This window comes from Amphiura filiformis, chromosome 16 (assembly GCF_039555335.1).
Source record: "Amphiura filiformis chromosome 16, Afil_fr2py, whole genome shotgun sequence".
NCBI classification, from domain to species: Eukaryota; Metazoa; Echinodermata; class Ophiuroidea; order Amphilepidida; family Amphiuridae; genus Amphiura; species Amphiura filiformis.
In genome coordinates, this window is record NC_092643.1 from 20366718 (window position 1) to 20388965 (window position 22248).

The following is a 22248-nucleotide window of genomic DNA, read 5'->3' on the forward strand; positions in this document are numbered from 1 at the left end:
ATGGCATCATCCCAATGGCATAGTTCAATAAACCCAATCTAACAATGAAAGTGCAAAATTTTACCTCAAGTTGCCAGGTATGAGTTTTTGTACCCAAATTTTCAGAGGTCATTCAATGAATATACAAATGCATTGGGGTTAAAGAACTGCCCTGATTAGATGAGCATGTTGTGGACCCTAATGAAAGCTTACCCCACAATTTCATAAAGCACCCTAAACATAATTGATCTAAAAATGCACCCTTAAGGGATCTAAAATGAGCGTTTATTGCGTTTCGACAGTATTTTTTCTGGGACATGAGAGCACCTCGGACCTGTCGAATTGCATTCTGAATACTGAAGCATGTCTTTCTGATATCAAATAATTTTAATTTTTGAAAATCACAATATAATACAAATTTTATGACAAATTATAAAATTTGATATTTTTCAAATTTTGATATATAACAGTCCTCGGTAAATTATATAAATCTAATGATATATTCTTAAAGTGTATGTAGCAGGGAGGAAAAGCCGACGGTCAATTGAAAATTTTGACCTTTCATATTGAAGATATGGATTTTTTCCCAAAAAGACCTAATTTTTTTTGGTGTTTTGGGAAAAAAATCCATATCTTCAATACGAAAGGTCAAAATTTTCAATTGATCGTCGGCTTTTCATCCCACCTACATACACTTTAAGTATAAATCATCAGATTTATAAAGTTTACTTCAAGTACTGTTAAATATCAAAAATATCAATTTTAATGATTTGCCATAAAATGTGTATTAAATTGCGAATTTCAAAAATCAAAATTATTTGATATCAGAATGACATTCTTCGTATTCAGAATGCAATTCGATATGTCTGATGTGCTCTGATGTCCCAAAATAAATACTGTCCAAACGTTCATACCCCAGCCCTTAAGGGTGGTCTTAACCCTGGAATTATGGAAACTTTCGGGCTTCATAACTGCTAAATTATTAGTCTAAAGAATATAAAAGTATACATTTTAGACTGGAAATGACTTGCTGAATTCATCTGTGAGGTCCAATTTGGGCCAAAATGCTCATTTTTTGAGAAAATCCCCAAAAACAGGTTTTTGGCCCAAATTTTTCGTGCAACGTAACAAAAAAATTGTTTGGCCAAAATTTTTTTTATTAATTTTAAAAACTAGATAAAAATATCTAGGGACCGTTTTTTTTTTTTTGAATTTTGACCAACTTTGAGAAATTTGCACCAAAAATGGTCAAAAATGCAAAATTTTCAAAAAATCATAAAAAAGCCTGATTTTCGCCCAAATTTCAAATATTTTTGGTGAAGTTGGTCAAAATTTAAAAAATGAAAAAACGGTCCCTAGATATTTTTATCTAGTTTTTAAAAATTAATAGAAAAAATTTTTTGGCCAACCAATTTTTTTTGTTACGTTGCCAGCTTTAAAATTTGGGCCAAAAACCCGCTTTTTGGGATTTTCTCCAAAATGAGCATTTTGGCCCAAATTGGACCTCACAGATGAATTCATCAAGTCATTTCCATTCTAAAAATGTATACTTTTATATTCTTTAGACTAATAATTTAGCAGTTATGAGGCCCGAAAGTTTTCATAATTCCAGGGTTCAGACCAACCTTAAGGGCTGGGGTATGAACGTTTGGACAGTATTTATTGCGGGACATTAGATCACATCAGACATATCGAATTGCATTCTGAATACGAAGAATGTCCTTCTGATAGCAAATAATTTAGATTTTTTGAAATTCGCAATGTAATACGCATTTTATGGCAAATGATTAAAAATTGATATTTTTGATATTTAACAGTACTCGAAGTAAACTTTATAAGTCTGATGATTTATACTTAAAGTGTATGTAGGTGGGATGAAAAGCCGACGATCAATTGGAAATTTTGACCTTTCGTATTGAAGGTATGAATTTTTTACACAAAACACAAAAAAAATTAGGTCTTTGGGAAAAAAAAATCCATATCTTCAATATGAAAGGTCAAAATTTTCGATTGATCATCGGCTTTTCCTCCCAGCTACATACGCTTTAAGAATATATCATTATAACTGTTATATATAAAAAATTAGAAAAATATCAAATTTTAATAATTTGTCATAAAATTTGTATTATATCGTGATTTTCAAAAAATGAAAATTATATGATATCAGAAAGGCATTCTTCGTATTCAGAATGCAATTCGATATGTCCGATGTGCTCTCTTGTCCCACAAAAAATACTGTCGAAACACTCATTCCAGATCCCTTAAACAATTATCATTTTTTGGCATTATTTTGTCTTGTTTTAAATACCAGGTATTTGAGATGCAAAGCCATGAATGCTGAAAACAAAAAACCTCACAAGGTCAGAAAGTAAACCTGATTTCATACAAAAAAATTTCCCAAGGACCCCCTAAAAGAATACTCTTTTAAACCAATTTCTGGATTTTATTCCATAATTTTGCAACAACAACAACAAAACAGCGGTTGCTTGCAGGTGTGTACCGAGTTGTGATTCTTTGTGCATTTCAAATAATTTTATTGTAAAGTCTGCACCTGCACTATTCATTCTTGACAGATCCCGGGGGGGGGGGGCACTCAACTTTGGAAGTGACGGGTATGTGCCTACCGCAGTCGCGAAGTAGGGGCCTATCAGGTACAAAGCGTTATTTTAAAAAAGGGGTCATTGGGTACAAACAAAATAAAAAAGGGGTCATTGGGTACAATATTTTTAAAAAGGGGTCATCGAGTATAAGATTTTTAAAAAGGGTCATCGGGTAGAAAATTTTGAAAAAAGGAGCACAATTTTGAAAATTTCGGCATAATTTTGAAAAAATGGAGCAAAATTTAACAGTTTCGCATTTTTTGTTGCATTTTGATGATGCTATTCTAGAAAAAGGGGTCATTGGGTAGCCGCAACCAAAAAAAGGGGGCCATTGGGTAGCCGCAACTAAAAAAAAAGGGGGTCATCGGGTATGGCTTTTAAAAAAGGGGGTCATCGGGTATAGTCGACTTCAAAAGAGGGGGCCTATTGACAGGCACATACCGTCACTTCCAAAGTTGAGGGACAGATCCTTTGGAAAAATTTACTTCTATCAGAAAGTCATTTCTCTTTTTTCGGATAAAAGGTAGCCCTGAAAAGGGCAATTTGGTTTGTCTTTAATTGGTTCTAGTTCTGAAGTGAGTTTACTGTGCTGCTGTGCCCTCTACCTGGTTGCTTCCTTAACGAATGCATGTTTCAGTGGTCCTCATTGCATCAATTATGCGTTGCATTCCTCCTTGTGCACCGTATACTTGTGTATGCCGCAGTAAAACGGTTGCGAAGATATTGGAGGCTAGCTGGTGATCCTCGCTCATAGTGAATGCGTACCAAAGCCTTATGCTATTATCATTATTATTTCCATGTCATTAGGGGCTGTGCAATAATTATGAGCCCTGGGGAGGGTAAAATGGGGGGGGGGCACGAAATTTTTGGCGAGCCAAAGGGGGGTAAGCAATTTTGGCAAGCCGAGAGGGGGGGCAAGCAATTTTTGGCACGCTCTAAAAGGCTAAGGAAAACAGTACAGAAACGCTTAAATATGCAAATTTTCCTGCTCATTGCGCTCGCAACATGTATCTAGACCATTACTTTTGAGGTTTGAAAATTGCGATCCCAAAAATTTTGTCTGGAGTGGGACCAGGGAATGGGACATGGTTTTGGATGCCACCACTCCAGACCATGTCCAGATGGCACCGTCCATTTTATATCATTTCATAAGGCAAATTAAAGTAAATAACATGTAGGCCTATATCGCCCGGACTTTCTCAACAGTTGGTGAGGGAAGCCCTTATTATTTGTTAACTTGTTACAAATTTACAATTAATTTATGTGTAAAATTTACCAAAGAGACAAATCGATATTTGGCATTCTGCTAAACTCAAAGGGTCACTCGAAGTGGTATATACTGTAAAATGTGAATGAAAGGGATATCCTGCCAACCCCTTGATTGCCATGGAAAATCAATATTGGCATTTTTCTCAAAAATGCTAATTTTTTCAGAAATCTGCTGTGCTTGTTGGATTTGCATCATTTTCTTTCCGAAAATGTATACTTTTAATTTACATCATTACTTTGCAAAACAATGTCTAAAATTCCCCACTTTGAGTGATCCTACATGCCCGGTGCCCCTTAATTATATTTTCTTATTTAATGCTATAAAGTACTAAAGTATATCATTTTTCACCCTAATGTGGCAGTGATGTAAGTGTGCATTTCATTGGGCGTAGCTTCATATTGCTAGCATTCGCTCAAAACGCTAGCGTACACACATGCGTGCACAGGAACATGTTGACGTCACTGCCACATCAGGGTGAAAAATTGTATAACAACATTTTTTAATTTAGGAGGAGTACGTCCCAATACACACTGATAGTCTAGAAGAATTAAGAACACAATACATGTTTCCAAATACAATATAAATATACAATTTATTTTAAACAATCTTGAACACATACAAAAAACAGACAAAAAGTATATAAATATATATTTTTACATATTCAGTGGCTAACCACAAAATAACCCCAAATTGGGTTATTCCAGTTGAAATACATTATGACCTAAATCTCCCACATAGGGGGTAGATTCAAATGAAGTCACATCTTCAAGTAACCCCAGCCTGGCCCAGGGGTGTAGCAAGAACCTCAGGGGCCCGTGGACAAGGAACAGTGCAGGACCTTTTAACATCTCCTTTATCTTCTCTTTCCCCCTTACTTTGTTTTTGCTTTCGCTCGAGGCCCTTTGACTCTTGGGGCCCCTTGCCCACCCTGTCCACCCACTTGCTACACCCCTGTGTAAGCCCATTTGAAATTCACACTCCCTGTACTGAAGATTGAGGTAGTGTCTTCCATAGGGATATTTCAACTGAAATACATGTTGAACAATGATTTTGAGCATAATTTTCACGGTTCTTCTAGTTTAAACACTAAATAATTCTGATGTACAAAAAAATGCATGTTATTGCAAGCAAATTGTTCTGACACAGGATGATTAAGTATTTCTTTGAAAAGATACTACGTACAATGTATTTACTATCTAGAGATTCTCTAGCAGAATTTCCTATATTACATACTAGGTCTGATTTCTACAAATAAAAACAATATATGGGAAACACACAAAGTAAAAGCAACTCTAAAGGTCCGTTCATACTACGCCGCAATTGCTTTGCGATGCAGTTATTTGCCGATATATCGATTACTTTTTGCCGCAACTCATCGCATTTCTATGTTACAATGTATTTAACTTCATTGCGATACCACAGAGCAATTGCGGCGTAGTATAAACGGACCTCAAGACACATTGATTTGATCATATCGACCCCTTTCTTTAAACATAATTTGGCACCATCAATCATTTCAGCTTTTATGCAAGACCCACATTCAATTTGAACTTTCAACTTTATTGGTACATTCTTGGAGCAATAGTGTAGAACTTGTGCCCCCCCCCCCCCCAAAAAAAAGAGGAAGCCTCGCCAGTGCAGTTCTTCTGGGGTGAACCAAACCTGCCTTGTTATCAAGTTAATCAGTGACAAGGTTATCTCTGAATTTGAGAGGTGCTAATTGATGTTTTAATGATATTGCGTCAATTAGCACCTGTTAAATTCAGAAATAACCTTATCACTGATTAACTTGATAACCAGGCAGGCTTGGCTCACCCCAGAAGAACTGCTCTGGCAGGGCTTTCACTCTGAGTTTGGCCTGGTTCACCTCTTTGAAAATTTGCCAACTGCTAGAGCATTGAAATATATTGAATTTCATGCAAGAAGTAAGTTGCAGGTGCTTAGAGGAAAGGTGGGTATGGTGATGTATGACAGGGGTGCATTTTCAGGCTCTTTGATATAATTTTTGGGTGCAATTTCAAACTTTTCTCTCAAAATCTAAGTAAAATTTGCACAAATTTGGCCAGAATTTTGCATAATTTTGAACAGAATTAATCAAAAATCAATATATTTTTGGTTCTTTTTGTCAAATTCGATATATATGAAGACTAAAGTACATTTTCAAAATGTCAGCTGCACATCAAAGTCCCATCATTATTACTAGTTTGCCCTACTTTGACTAAAAATATACTCCACAAATGATGATGATGCAGCATTTACCAGCATTAACATTTTAACTGTCAACACTCATCAAACAAAACAAAGGGTCGATGAAGCCTTATGAACATAACAACACAGCCAAAAGTGGGTCCATAGTATATTGTTTATTGATATATACCCAACATTTTGAACCCTTCCCTAAAGATATTAGTGTCTTTCATAGTGCTTCATCAATCTTTCAGTTTGTTCCTTAAGGCAACAAATAAAACCGTGTTCTACGGACCTGACCAACCCACAATTTTGCGTATTGGAGATTTTTTTTTTCAATTTGCTAAAATCATGTCAAATCAGCCATTAATATGCTTGCAAAAAATCATCCGATTTTGCGGATATTTTGAAAGGTCCGTCCGCCCGTAGGACAGGTTTTTTTTGGCTGCCTTATACAGTATTTACAATAAACATGTCGCTCTTATTTACATTAACATTCTACTCTTCACTAAGTTACTGAGGTCAATGTGAGTGTAATAAAGTCAGTCTTTGAATTCTTCTTGGTCAAGGTACGCGCGATCGACCGCATAGAAGAGACGAGGTTGACAAGCCAATGACAAATGGGTCAAATGTCTTGTATATGCTGGATGCACAGCAAATACTATGGAAGTATTAAAAATAACTATACTGTTTCACAGTTGCACTACCTTACTAATGTCGTCACATGCTTCACCTCTTCATGGATTGTAATTTGAAACTTTCAAATAGTTTGGTCATTAAAGGAAATTTTAAAATCTAGTACTTTTTATAGAAAAACATTTGGCATAATATTGTTAAGTTCTCATCTTCTCATACATCTTAAAAACAATTTAAACATATGTTTGTATCAAGTTCTCATATGCCAACAATAGTAGCTTTCTAATAGCATCGCTACTAGTTTTCAATGGTGGTGAAAGACGGTATTTATTATAACAATTAGTTGTATTTGTTTTCACTGAAGAAAAAAATAAGCACCCACTCAAAATGACTGCTTAAACAAATTTTCAGCATATGTGATGCGATCAAGCAAAATCAGTCGGAATTCGGAAATATTAAATTTTCATTTTCTTATAGGATAGTATAAAACATTTTATCTAGATTTTGCAGAAAACCCTATTAAAATTGAACAACCAGTGCCAAAGATATATGCAATGAAAGAGTATCCAAAACAACAGGAAACGAAAGGAAATATTTCCTTTGTATGGTTATCAGAATCAATATTTCCGAGTTCCGACTGATTTTGCTTGATCGCATCACATAATTATAATGTATCCCATTGGTTTTGTTCTACAAATGATTGGGATTCTTTTCTTGCATCACATGCATTTTAGGGCTCAGTACAACACTACTGTATAAGTGGTAATTTTCACGAGGGTTTTATTTTCGTGAATTTCGCGACTAGAGCTTCAACCGCGAAAATAACACCTCACAAATATATTCATTAATGTATTACAAGTACAGGGAAGGACTGGGCAATCGCGAAAATAACATTCGCGAAAATATGTCTGACACTACAAATCGCGAAAATAACTGTACGCGAAAAATACCACATACACAGTACATCTCCAACACTGGGAGCCAAGAATTATGGACCACAAGGGCCTCATCCCAATGGCATAGTTCAATAACCTCAATTAAACAATCATAGTGAAAAATTTGACCTCAAGTTGCGGAGTTTGAGTTTTTGTACCCACAACAATATGACAAAGTATAATCATTATAAAATCAAGTTTGATACAAATTTTCACTGCATACTTTTTATGTTTTGCCAATAGATAATTCTGCTGCAAAACTTAAGCACCGGACTTCAGCACCAGTGTCTTGCTCTCAAAAGGTATCTAAATGATTAACACCAGAATATTATTATCCGACATTAATGTGTGTGATTCTCTGATGAATCAGACGTTGTGTTCTCGGTGCAATTTTTGGTTCTGTCACCTTACATAATTAGCTTATGTCTGAAGTTTGTTCTTCTTCTTGACATTTGTCCCTGCCAGAAGAGATTATACCCAAAGAGTACCGACTCAAATTTGCATCATGTGTAAATGCTACGGAAAATCTGCCTTATTGTTTTGTTCAATGAATGTTATAGGTTTTTAGATAACCAATCAAGATAATTCTTAGATTCCTAGAGTACCCCTGGGTTAAACAATTTTATCTGCATATTTGTACACCATAAATCAGACTTGATTTAAAAATTACTGTAAAAGTGGAATTTTTTACATTCCAAGCAGCTATCACGAAAATGACAACGTACAAATGTATTCCTTTTGTGTATAGTTCAACGTATGGATGCGTAGAATCGCAAATTTAAAAACATGCGAAACAGTTCACAATTGGCAAAGTGTAAATTTCCACTTTTAACCATTTTTACAGTACTGTACATGGAGAACACATTTCTTTCAGAATTCAACTATTAAGATGATAAGAACACTTTAGTACATGTGGACCTTATCAAAACACATGGCACATAGAAATCTAACAAAATATGGCACAACTATGTTTAAAAATACGTATCAAACAAATAATGCTGAATTCGGCAACTTTGTATTGGGTCACTAAACAAATAATTATTTGGCATGGATAGGGAATAATTAGAAAAAGATTTAAAGATGCAGCTTACATGGTGGGAATACTTGAAACATACAAAAACACACTAATGATAATTTTAAGAAAACTTGCCGTTTCATAAAAATAATACTGCATATTTTTACTACATGTAGAAAAACACTATTTAAGTTTGGTGGCATTTTTTTGCATACAACACACTTACAATTTGTTGGGAAAACTTTATCAGTTAGGAACACACTTTTTGTTTGTATTATCGTAAAATGAAGAGCTTGTTTCCAAACCATGTTAAGTCCACAACCACATGTTTCACATTTACTTGGGTGATATCTTGGGTGATACAATCACAATTACTTTGATAAGTTTGACATTAGCAACAATGGGTTGTACCATCAACAAGCTATTATTTACCACAACAATGCTGCTTAACAATATGCAGACTATTGTTCTCATTTGGGAACCAAAAGCCTCACACAGTATTGTTACTATGCATCCATCCACTGTTTGATTTCAAAAATGATTTGTAATGGTGCATCCAACTGAAATTACTATACCTATAGCATCACAACCCATTGCAATATGGCACAGGTAAATCAGAAACATTGTGTATGTGGACTTAACATGGTTTGGAACCAAGCTCTTCAAATACTGAAGTTATGGATGCTTTCAGTTTTTACACACTTTTCCTCAGAAATTACGAAAGTTCAAACAGACTGAAAGACATCAATTCACCGTCTGCATCACATACTGTTGTATCTCAAAAGCTGCCTTGTGTGATTTTTTTTATTTATTATTGTCATCTAATTGTGATTTGATACACCATAAAATTAACTTTATATACTAGTTTTGAGGTAATCTCACAATATCATTTCAATCTCATGTCCATTCAGAAAAGAAAGAACAAACTAAATTAAAAGATAATAAAAATCACACAAAGACAAGGCAGCCTTTTGAGATATGACAGTACGCATTGCAGAAGACGACTTAACAATGTCCTTGAAAATACACCAAATAATCAAACACAGGGTTCAAATGCAGAGCCTGATATATGAGCCTTCACTGCTGCTGACACATCCAGTTTTCTCTTATTTGACTGGCCAAATATAATAATATATAAGAAAATAATACAAAAATATGCGATACTTTTGATCATAGTTTCAAAAATTTACTATGGAATTTTTGAACTGGGTGTCAATTTAAAGCTAGCATTTTTATAGGGCACTTGTAAGTGCCCTTAAAACTCGAACATTTGAAAATGGCATTTATCTGCTTTTGCATACAAACTCATCAAATGTTCACTTATTTTTTCAATGCATCAGGATTTAGTGACTGCACACTGACAATAATCGGCATAATTGGCTCAGTTGATGGCGGTGGAGTTGAATCTAAAGCAGCTGTAGGCCTTGACTCCGGTACATAAGTTCTACTCAAATTGGTGGGATCTGTTGGCACCGTAGAAGTCAAATTTGATGGCATAGATGTCCCTCTCATTCCTGCATACGGAGCAGGGAGTAACCGTGGCAATTGTTGCTGATTATGTTCTACGGGGGAAGGTTCCTGCATAGGCAATGATTGTTGTGACGTAATTCTCTGATTAGAGTGTGGCGCTCGTTGTAAATGTGGCAATTGCTGTTGATTATGTTCTACAGGGGAAGGTTCCTGCATAGGCAATGATTGTTGTGACGTAATTCCCTGATTAGAGTGTGGCGCTTTCGTTGTAAATGTGGCAATTGCTGTTGATTATGTTCTATAGGGGAAGAGTTCTGCGTAGGTAATGATTGTTGTACTGTAGCTCCCTGATTAGAGTGTGGCGCTCGCTGTAACAGTGGCAATTGTTGTGTTTTCTCTGCGGGTAATGTTACAGTAGAAGTCTGCACAGACGATGCTTTCCATGAATTTGGATTCCAGACCATTTGTAGTTTGGGAAGGGCTGCATGCAGACTTCCTTGTACATTTAAGGGTATTACAGTTGGAACACCAGGTTGTTGTACATTCAAAACATTTGATGATGTACTTGTTAATGGTAGAGTTTGTATATTGCCACCAGGTTGTTGTACATTCAAAACATTTAATGGTGTACTTGCTATTGGTAGAGTTTGTATATTGCCACCAGGTTGTTGTACATTCAAAACATTCAATGGTGTACTTGTTAATGGTAGAGTTTGTATATTGCCACCAGGTTGTTGTAGATTAAAGGGTATTACAGTTGGAACACCAGGTTGTTGTACATTCAAAACATTTGATGATGTACTTGTTAATGGTAGAGTTTGTTTATTGCCACCAGGTTGTTGTACATTCAAAACATTTAATGATGTACTTGTTAATGGTAGAGTTTGTATATTGCCACCAGGTTGTTGTACATTCAAAACATTTAATGATGTACTTGCTAATGGTACAGTTTGTATATTGCCACTGGGACGCCGATACAATACCATTGGTGTGGCGTTTATATTGGCTGCCTTGTTCATAATCTCCTTGGCCGTGTTCTCATCCACATCAATTACAACTTGTCCAGCAGCGTTCGTTTGCACTTGCACAGGTCGCTGGGAGGTCGTGAGGTTATGTTGGGAGGTAGCAGGGTTATGTTGTGAGGTCTGCGGGAGGACATGTTGAGAGGTTGGTGGGATATGTTGAGAAGTCTGTGGGACACACTGCGAGGTCGATGTGACACGTTGAGAGGTCATAGTGCCATAGTGCGTTCCAAACGTTTGCTGGTTGATAAGTGGGCTATGTTGAACAAGTGATGTTGTGGTATCAACTGAACCCACTCTGCTCACAGACATTTCCATATGGTCAGAGCTGTTCCTTCTGCCGGTAGAGGGATGAGTTGATTGTGCAGGTGTAATTGAAACAAACTCAAGATCAGAAGATGCATCACTGATGTCCGAGTAGGCGTCGTCTTCAGTTGAAGCTCTCCTTGGGACAACAATCTGTGTGAAAGTACAATGAGAATTAAGTCACCTTTGAAATAATGTGACAAGGGAAATGAGTGTACAGCAATATCAAACATATTCAGTTTCAATTTCTTTATATCAGTAACTAGTAAGGCCGTGGTCGACATGCCTTATGTTGACATCTGCACGTATCCCGACATGTCGACATCAAAAAAAAAATCTAAAAAAAAAAAATTAATTTTCAAAAAAATATTTTTGGCCAAGAAAGCAAGTTTTAGGCCCTAAATTACTTGTTATTCAAGGTTGGAAACCATAGAAAAACTGCTACTAAAAAAAAAATTATACAAAGTTGGATAAAGTTGTACATTTTGATTACTTTTGCTTCTATTGAACAGTCAGGGACACATTGAATTAATATGCATTGCTAGCTGTTCAATAGAAGCAGAAGTTATTAAAATTAAAAACTTTATCCAACTTTTTAAACAAAATTGGCTTTTTTTTTACACTTGCTTGAAAAAGATACTGTACATTTACATGAAGGAGATATTGAAAATGGTAATTTTGCAAGGAATTGTACTTGGAGTGAAAGTGATAGAGAAACGTTATATGAAAATAACGAAGAGGTGACATCAAAATACAATGAGGAGCCCGTTTAAAATTTAAACATGACTTTTCCAACAAATTGAAACACAGGTGGGCATGTATGGAAATATTTGAATCCGTCTCTAAATAAAGAAACAATGAAGATGACCACAGACAATAAAGCTCTGTATTGCATAATTCTTGTACCAAGATGAATTGGAGGGCTTTGTAAGAATAGGCGTTAGGGTTAATATGGCATATAGACCACTTGACATCATTGTTTATCAACAAAAGTGAGGGACCCGTCTATCGATATGCTCGAACGAATCGCTACGCTGTTCAATGGCTTTCTTGTACTATATAAAATGTTGTAGGCGATTTAAAATGCACATGCCCTGAGCAAACTACGATGTGTACGCACACGGCAGGGCAAAGAACAATGGAAATTGCCATAATTTGTGCGCATACTGCCGGGCAATGATGTCACATGTCAAGTGGTCTATAGTACCCTCTCCTCATAAAAGACCAGTTAACCCCACAAATCTCAAACTAACCTGTTCCTGAAGCAAAGTCTCCACCTTGAACTTGCTGTACTCTGATGCTTCTGATAGTACCTTATCTTGCTCAGCCAATGATGCTTGTCCTGATGTCTGCTGCTCTACCAATGGCATTGTTTCATATCCCGTCTGCTGCTGCTGTTGTTCTGGTTCTGAAGCCGATGGCCCTTGTAAATTCCCACTATCAATTTGGATATTGGCAGTATCTTGCTCTGCAGATGTGTCTTCCATACATGGCAGAGTCTCAGGTTGCATTCTTTGTAAGTTAGAAGCAACATCGTCGGTCCTTGTCAAAGTTCTTTCATACAAAGATGGTTCATTTTCTGATGATGCCATTTCTGTTGCATTCAGTTCATCAGTTGGCATACCTTGAGAGACTGGTGTTATGGATGGTACACTCTGTTGAGAAATGTCTCCTGATTGTGTTACTGGTACTGTATTGGCATGTGATTGTCCTGGAGAAGCAGCTTGCTCACAGGTCTGTCTTTCCTGTATTGGATGCACGCTCTCCTCAATCTCATTGTTAACTTCGTCATCAGCATCAAAATCAGAGATTGGAGAATACTCAGCAACAGATGGCCTTCTAGATACTGAAGCAGGCACGTCTTGGGGAGCTACAAGAGGCCTTTGCGACAACTCATCTCTTTCGTGAGGAACACCATCTTCATCATGACTAGCGTGTCCGTTTGAGGCAATCAGATCATCTTTATCTTGTAGACTTCTAGTCTGAGATGTCTGTTGTTCAGCGCAAGCCAAAGTGTCATCACCACAGTCCATTTGTGTTTCATTGGATGTAATGTGATCAGCATGGGTTTGGATATTACCGCTTGCAGAAACCTCCTCGTGTGGTGAAGATTCCTGTCTTGCAGTCAAATCTCTATTATTCTCATCCAAGGATGTTGCTGAGAAAGTACTTTCTGTGCCCAAAGTGGAAGATGCATCCAGTACACGTTGAGTGCTTGGTTCATTTTGAGCAAATCTGCATGTAGGTCTTGGTGCATTTTCTCTCTTTTGGATGTAATATGATCAGCATGGGTTTGGATATCACCACTTGCAGAAACCTCCTCATGTGGTGAAGACACCTGTCTTGGAGTCAATGCTCTCTGATTCTCATCCAAGGATGTTGCTGAGAGAGTACATCCTGTGTCACAAGTGGATGATGCATCCATTAAAAGTTGAGTGCTTGGTTCATTTTGAGCAAATCTACATGTAGATCTTGGCGCATTTTCACTCTTTTGGGTGACATTTTCTGTCTGACATCCATCTGCGGTTTCACTGTATCTGGATGTTACTTGATGAGCACCAACTTCTTCATTTGGTATAGCACTAGATACGTTGGACACCCCGCAAGGTTGAGAGGATGTATTATCTTGATTGCTGCTGCAAGCTGGGGTTCTCTGATGTTCATTTTGTTGCTGAATTGTTTGTGCATTATTTGCACCATGCTCAGAGTCATTTTGAGTTGGTATAACTCTAAGTACTGCTTGAGTCAATCTTTCAGATGCACTTGACACTTGAGGTGACTCCTGTTCTTCTGGCTCCTGTTTGACACGCAAATGACCTCTGACAGATGTTTGCTGTGATCCAGACACTGGTGTTGGTGTGTTTAACAGGTGCGTCAGAGTTGGATAATTTTGATTAAGCTGTTCTGTAGCGGTGTCTTGTGTAGGCTGGTTCTGGGTAGGATTTTGAAGTGAGACAAGAGCCAATGGGTCATATGATTCTGGATGATTCTGGTAATATTCAATATGTTTATGGTACTCTTCTTTTAATTGCAAATCCTTCCGTTTCTGTTCCTTCATCTCTTTGATCTTTTCTCGAAGTCTGTAAGCATCTGGACTGGAAGGATCTACGTCTTGAAGTTGCCTCTCCGCCTTGTTTATCTTGTTGTTGAACACCAGTATGCGCAAATCCTTGAGAAGAACCCTCACCATCACTTGGATGATGTACACTTTCACAGGCGTCATCTGAGTATTTTCCGACTGGGATTTCAGCTGTGCAAACCTTCTCTTCAGAGAGCATATCTGCGCAGCAACACTCACATTCTGCTGAATCCGATCAAGCTGATGGAAGTACTGTTCGCAAATGACTAAATAATCACCAACACTCCGAGTTTGCTGCGGCGAAGGTGATGGATCTCTTGAAGGAGAAGCCCTCCCATGCTGTGAAGGTGACGGATCTCTTGATGGATAAGCCATCCTTCCATGCTGTGAAGGTGATGGATCTCTTGATGGATGGGCATCACATGAACCTGGTCTGCTTCCTGAAGGTGAAGGGTCTCTTGAGGGAAGATGAGATGCAATTGAATCTGGGGTACTGCTTGGAGTCGGATGACGACCTGGTCTCTGAAAGCCTTGATTCTGCTGATTTAACACAGCTTGTTGGACAACATTTTCTTGAACAGAACTATTTTGATCAGCTGGTGGATGGGCATCATTTGTCTCTGTTCCACTTCTTTGCATCTGTTTATCTGGCACACTATTCTGCTGTCTTAAATTTCGAACTGAATTACTCGCAGTAGCTTGCAGATTTTGTATAGAATCTCTCACCATGTTGTCCAAAACTTCGTTAGTTTGTTCCGATGGACGAGCTTGTGCCGGGTGTGCACTGCTTTCAACAGCCGGGCTGATACTTGATCTCATTCTTTGCAAATGATCTACAAGCAGCTTATTCCTGATGCTGCTGATTATTCTTTCATCTAGTTGATTAACAGGCTCATTATGTTCCTGCAGATTTTGCTCTATGTTTTGTAGATAACCAAATTCCTCTTCAAAGGAGCTCAGGTCTGCTGATGATGACTGGTTACCACCTCCGCTACCCCTGTCGGGTTGCTGTATTGCCCAATCACCATACAGTTTCCTTCTGATATTATCTACGAGCTTCTGAAACTTGGGAACCCATGTTTCACTACCAGTCCCCAGGTGATGATATAAATTTACGAGATATCGTTCTTCTCGAAGTGGCGTTGACTCTGTTACCGATGGCTGTTGTCTTTGCGGTTGTCTCTCTTGCTCTTGGCGTGTGAGTTGACCTTCTTGTTGCTGGGTCACGTTACTTGCATGAGGTTGACTCCTGAGCTGTGGTTGATCAGGCTGGCTCTGACACCCCTGTATTTGTGGAACCTGTTGCTGCAGAGGTTGGTGTACAGACTGCCTCAGTTGATGTCCAGACTGAACTTGTTGTGATGGACGTTGTGCAGAATGAACTTGTTGCCGTACAGACTGCACTTGTTGCTGTGGCAGCTGCTGTGACTGTCTTAGTGGCTGCTGTGGGGTCCCAGCTTGTTGGTGCCTTTGCTGTTGGTAATTATGAGCTTGTTGCTGTTGATACAATCGTTGCCGTGAAGGATGTGCTCCTTGCTGCAAAGAAGATGCTCCTTGCTGCTGTTGAGTAATCCTTGGCATATGAGCCATTCGTTGGTCATGTGATGATGGCAGACTACCATGTTGCTGTATTGCAGACATGTTGGGCTGTTGATAAACCTGACTTGGAGTATTTAAAAGCTGTCGCACAGCAGTACTTGCTCTTGCATTAGGATGCTGCTGATGCTGGCTTGATTGATACTGTGGTCTTTGAGATAGCTGTTGTCTGGGTTGAAACATGGATGCTCGTGGTAACGGTTTTGGCTGCTGATTCTGCTTTTGTGCCCTTTGCTGTTGCAATTGCTGCAGCTGTTGATAGGTCTGAGCAGATACTTGTAGTTGCCTTTGACACTGCTGCTGCTGCTGACGCTGCAGCTGCTGACGCTGCTGAAGTTGTGCTTGCAAGTGTCTTCGGATTTGATCATTTTGTCTTTGTTGACCATTGAGTTGTTGTTGAGTAAGTTGTTGTTGCCGCTGATGCTGCCACTGCTGTTGTTGCTGCTGCTGATGTTGCTGCTGATGTTGCTGCTGCTGCTGTTGTTGCTGCTGTTGTTGCTGCTGATGCTGCCACTGCTGTTGTTGCTGCTGCTGCTGTTGTTGCTGCTGCTGCTGTTGTTGCTGTCGTTGTTGCTGTTGCTGCTGCTGTCTTTCTTCCTGCTCCTGCTGATATATTAGATGCAGTAACTCACACGATGCCTGTTGTTGCTGGCGACGTTCCTGTATTTCTTCACTTCTGTCCATCAACTGCTGCATCCTCCTTTTCTCCGCTTGTATCTGTAGTTGATACCTTGCTGAAGTGTTTCTACCTGGACATGGTGGAAGAGGCTCCTGGGGTGGTATGTTCTGCCTTGATACAACAGGCATGTTTGTGCTACTATGATGTGCCATCTGGTGTGCTGCATGGCTTTCACCAAACCTCTGTCGTACCTGGCTATGAGGTCTCACCTGACCTTGAGCAATGCTACAAGTAGATGTAATCGGCACCATTGGTACTGGTGACACACCCGAAATTGGTGATACAGTTGATGTACTTGTCACAACTTGGGAGGTACTTTTTGTCACAGTATGGGATGAAATAACAGCTAAAGTTGCCAAAGACTGGTTGGAGCAAGGAGGGCTTACAAGTGGTCTTCTACTTGGAGGTCCAATTGTTACATTTGGAGGAACACAGTGACTGCCTTCTCTTGCTGCATCTTCAATTGAAAGAGCATGTTTATGAGGTGGTTCAGCTGTGCTATTATTAGAGCTTACTACCTCAGGGGAACTGTTATGTCTAGAGCGTGGCTCTTGTGATGAGCTTGAACCATCGCTGCTTTTCTGTACATCCCATTGATCTTTCAATTGTTTCAGCTTGTTCAGTTTTTGATAGGACAACATGATGTTTTTAATCAACTCATCTTGTTGAGCATCAATATCTGTTATACTTAGTCCTTCTGTGTTTGACACAGTAGAAGAAGATGGGCCACTTTCTGATGTTGATGGGTGGTTTCCCTCATCCTGTGCTAGGTGTTGCCCCAAAGGCTGACTGGCTGTTGCAGATCTACTTGAAATTGCAGCAGCTGCAACAGTAGCAGCTGTGATTGAAGCAGTACAAGTGGTGGCTGCAGTGGTAGCAGCTTCTGTAGTTGCAATACTGATGGAGGTTGCAGCAGCACCATCTGCAGAAGTGGCCATACTTGTGGTAGTTCCAGCAGTGGCATCTGCTCTTATAGCAGTATTGGAGGTTATAGCAGTGGCATCTGCTGAAATAGCCATACTTGTGGTAGTAGCAGCAGTGGCCGCTTCTGTAATAGCAGTATTTGAGGTCATACTTGTGGTAGTTGTAGCAGTGGCAGGTTCTGTTATAGCAGCATTTGAGGTTGTAGCATTGGCATCTGCTGAAGTGGCCATACTTGTGGTAGTTAGAGTTGTTCCTTTCGCAGTTTCTGCATTAGCAGTATTAATAGAGGTTGCAGCAGTGCCACCTGTTGAAGCACCAATTTTAGTGGCAGTTAAATCTGGATAAACTTCATCAGATTCATCTTCACAAGTCATTTCTAAAGTCATAGTTCCTTCGCTTTCACCCGACACATTCCGAGACTCATTTTGTTTGTTCTCGGATTCGTTTTGGAAAGTGTTATTTGTACTTTCGTTGACCACTTCTGGTTCTTTGTGCTTTCCTACAGCTGTTGGTTCATTACGCTTTTCTGTAGCAGTAGAATCTCTTGGCCTCCCAACAGCTACTGGTTCGATGGAAGCAGATGACTGCTGTTGCTGCAGTTTGGATACAGGTGTTCCTGCTGGATCTGCAGGCGTTGTTTGTTTTTGCATGGGTCTGGGGGGAGATAATGATGGTAGGATCTGTTCTGAAGCACTTCTTTCACTAACATCAGCAGATGGAGCTGGGGATGGGATTGATAACAGTCCTGGTGGGTCATTCTGATCTCTCCACTCCCTTGGAGCTGGTGAGGCAATTGATATCAAGTTTATTGGATCATTGGCTTCTATTGAACATTCAGCTATTGAAGATGATGTTCCAGCTCCATCAGAGTGACGACTTTGATTCCTTTCTGGTTTATCTTGATGTGATTGCTTGTTTTGTGGGAAAGCTTTAGCAAGCCTGGATTCATGTACTTGTCGTCCAGATCTATCCAATCTCTGTGAGCTGTGTGATGAGGCCAGTCTCTCCCGCTCAACTCTTCTATGCTTTTGCCCTGCCAATGAATAAGGTCCACTTTTTGAAGCTTCATTATGCCTTCTATCCCCAGACATGTGTCTCTGACGATTCAATGGCACTATAGGTACTACACTGCCTCTTCTATAATCCTTATCTTTGGTGGGTTTACTGGCATCTGTTGGTAATGAATGTCTCCTTGGTGGGTGCTGAATTCTGGCTATCTTTGGATCAATTTTGTGGCTGGTTGCATCAGGATGGTTATTTCTGTGATGACTTGGACTGCTGGATACAGCAGGTTGGATATTTCTTTGATGACTTGGACTGCTGGATACAGCAGGTTGGATATTTCTTTGATGGCTTGGACTGCTGGATACAGCAGGTTGGATATTTCTTTGATGGCTTGGACTGCTGGATACAGCAGGTTGGATATTTCTTTGATGGCTTGGACTGCTGGATACAGCAGGTTGGATATTTCTTTGATGGCTTGGATTGCTGGAAACAGCAGGTTGGATATTTCTTTGATGGCTTGGACTGCTGGATGCAGCAGTTTGGTTACTTCTTGGATGACTTAGATTATTAGATGGAGAAGGTTGTTCATTCATTTGGTATTGGTAGCTTGGATTGGAAGATGCTGCACCAGGTTGGTTACTCTTTTGGTAGCCAACAATCTTTGATACTGGAACCCGTTTGGGTTGGTTGGTTCGGTATCGGCATTGGTGTTGATTTGAATAGTACGATACAATGTTTTCAAATGGTTTACTGCACTCATCGCACCAATATATTTCCTTTTCTTTTTCTGAAGGTGCATCGCTCCTACTCTCAGATGGCTTTGGCTGATTCCAACTCTGCACAGTTGAAGTAGTAGCTCTTCTGGGACCATCATTACTTTTCTTAGGACTATATTTCTTTTGCTTCTGCCCTTGCAAATACCGCTTTTTAAAATTGTTAAAATCTGTATCTGCAGCTTGAGGTTGCTGAGCTAATGCTGGTACAGAAGGAGATGTCAAAAGAGTGGCACTCAACTGTCTAATTGCATTGCCTAGGAATGGCTTGGAAAGTGAGATGTGCGTATTTAAATCACCTTGTTCCGGTTCGACCGCAGCATCGTCACTTGGTCTGAACACTTCTTCATCAATATCAGCTGCCATCTGATTAATATCATCGTCATGGTGATGCTCTAATAGACTGCTGCCATTGCTTGAGTGTGACATGTTCAGGTCTGTGAACACGTCACTGTATTTCTCTGCAACTTCACTAAGTAATCTATCATTCACAGCGTTTGTGCTCGTCCGATTTTCATCATCTGCTTCATTTTCTGTAGCTACGACATCAGATTCCTTTGTCTGTTCCTCTTGCTGCTGTACTACAGTATTAACATCAGCAGCAGGCAGAATGTCTTGCTCTACATTGTGAGTTACACCAGTGTCGTCTGCAACATTCTCTACATCAGCCGATGGTGATTGTTGCTCCAAAAATGTACATCCACTATCTTCCACAACATTAACACCAGCAGTGGTGTTTTGCTGCTCCAAGTTGTGTGATATACTTGTACCATCTTCTACAGTTGGATCTTGCTGCTCAGAAGTGTACAACACACTTGTATCATCTACACATGTATTGACATCAGCAGAGGGCGCTTGTTCCACTTGAGTTACATTCCCTAAAGACGCTGTAGCTTCAGATAAATCTGCCATAGCAGCCTGTGGAGTGTCTACATTCTGCTTCACCTTCTTAAAAATGTTGGAAAATTTTGCTCGAGCTGTCTTCAAACTGAATCCTACTTTCGGTCTTGATTCTGCTTGAGAATTAGCTGAAATCTCATTGATGTGCGACTCGAGCACACTACTGCTTGGTACTTGTTCTTGCACTCGTGGTTCTTGAGCAGACAAGTGCCTCTTTTTAAATGGCATATTCCTTCTATCATCTACTTTTCTTTCATTCAAGGGGACACTGGCTTCACTATAATTTGAACATTCACTAGCACCTTCACCAACATCAACATTTTGTGGTTGCTGAACCGGCTCCATTTCACTATCCGAAGTGGACTTTGAACGTCTGCCTAATCTGATGCGAGTTAACCCTGAACTATCAATGTAACTTGAGACTTTCTGCCAAGACGGTGGACTGTAAAATTCTGCATCTTTCATTCCTTCATCTGCTGTAGGGGTTCCAGGTCTAGCTGTGTCTTCTAGCATTCCTTCATCTTCAGTCGGGGTTTGAGGTACAGCTGCATCTTTTTCCATACCAGCCCCTTCAGCCGACTCTTTTGGTTCAGCATCGCCATTTTTTTCTGGCTGAGGTGCATTTTCCTGAACTCCCTCTTGTTCTGATAAACTATTCAAACAGTTCCCAGTATCCACATCTTGATCCCTGTTCTTAGAATCATTGCTACTTTCATCGTTAGGTTCAGGAAGTTCTACAGGAATGTTGTACTTTGCACAAACACTACCTAGATAACTATAGACATCAGATTTGCTTACTTTTGGTTCCATTCTGCTTGCTGCATCAACACCTGTCTCGGTTTCTCCCGAATATTCACCAGATATTTGTTTGCTATGGGCCTCTACTTCTTCAGAGACTTCAGCTTCAGCAGATGCCTGGCTGTTTCCAGTTGTCAATGCCACGCTGGTCCCTGGCACAGTTGCTTCATGTTGCTCTTGATTTGCACGCTCTGTACTGTTAGATGGTTCTAAAGAGTATTCTTGTAAATTAGATAGTTTCTTGGAAGGTACCTTGGTATGCCCCGTTGGGCTTGATGAAGATGTTGCTCCATGTTTTGTGACAGGCACACTGCTAGAACATTGGCTCTTTACAGGTGTTAACTTTTTGCTGGAATCAAGACCTCTCTCTGCTGGAATTACACCACTACTATCCTCTGAAGAGAGAATCTGCTTCTCAACATGGTCCGTTTTCATACTGGATGACACTGCTTCTTTCTGGGAGATATTACCTAGTTTATCACTGCTAGCCCCTTCTGAGTTTCTTACACCTGCTTTCTTCTTTTTCAAAAAGTCACCAGATTTAGAATATATGGAACTCATCAATGTCAGCTTTTTAGGCTGGGTCTGATCTATTCTTTCTAACTGAGCAGAAGGCTGCTGCTTTTCAGAATTTATTACAGTGGCTGAAGTTGTTGGCAATGTTTCTTCAGATGGCGTGCTTGGCATTTGGCAACCTTGTTCATTGTCTTTCAGGTTTGCATTGGAAGATACAGATGATTTTGAGGGGTTACTGTTGAAATTTGTATTCTTTATTTTATTGCTGATTTCACTAGGTTGAGATGATGTAGATGCTTTTGTAGATGTAGTACTTTTCTTGGTGGAATGGGAAGATGATTCGGCTTTAGAAGATGTAGATGTCTTTGAAATACTTTTGTTGAAGGAGTGAGATGGTGATTCTTTTCCTTTATTGCCAATATCTCCCGGTTTCAAGATGCAGGCAACTTCAAATTCTCTCTGTTGGAAGAGTGAGATAGTGGTTCCTCTCCTTTACTGCTAACCTCACCAGCTTTGGAAGTACTATTGTTGGAGGACTGTGGTGATGGCACATTTCCT

At 39.4% G+C, this 22248-nt stretch overlaps 2 protein-coding genes across 2 annotated transcripts; both read right to left on the reverse strand.

Moving 5' to 3' along the window:
• Positions 1–8979: 8979 nt before the first annotated feature.
• Positions 8980–13556, reverse strand: LOC140135710 (uncharacterized). The gene is made up of 2 exons (XM_072157304.1): positions 12674–13556; positions 8980–11573 (listed from the first exon to the last, which is right to left on the reverse strand). Exons 1-2 carry the CDS (start codon positions 13451–13453, stop codon positions 10287–10289), a joined length of 2067 nt encoding a protein of 688 aa, XP_072013405.1. The 5' UTR covers positions 13454–13556; the 3' UTR covers positions 8980–10286.
• Positions 13543–19942, reverse strand: LOC140135709 (uncharacterized). The gene has a single exon (XM_072157303.1). The coding sequence runs from the start codon at positions 19903–19905 to the stop codon at positions 13546–13548; it is 6360 nt and encodes a 2119-aa protein (XP_072013404.1). The 5' UTR covers positions 19906–19942; the 3' UTR covers positions 13543–13545.
• Positions 19943–22248: the final 2306 nt, after the last annotated feature.

Excerpts from the sequence above, each read along its gene's own strand:
- LOC140135709 (XM_072157303.1), bottom strand. The coding sequence starts at position 19,905 with ATGTCACACTCAAGCAATGGCAGCAGTCTATTAGAGCATCACCATGAC.
- LOC140135710 (XM_072157304.1), bottom strand. The coding sequence starts at position 13,453 with ATGGACTGTGGTGATGACACTTTGGCTTGCGCTGAACAACAGACATCT. Across the intron at positions 11,574-12,673 it reads AGACTTTGCTTCAGGAACAG|ATTGTTGTCCCAAGGAGAGC; the intron begins GTTAGTTTGAGA and ends ACTTTCACACAG.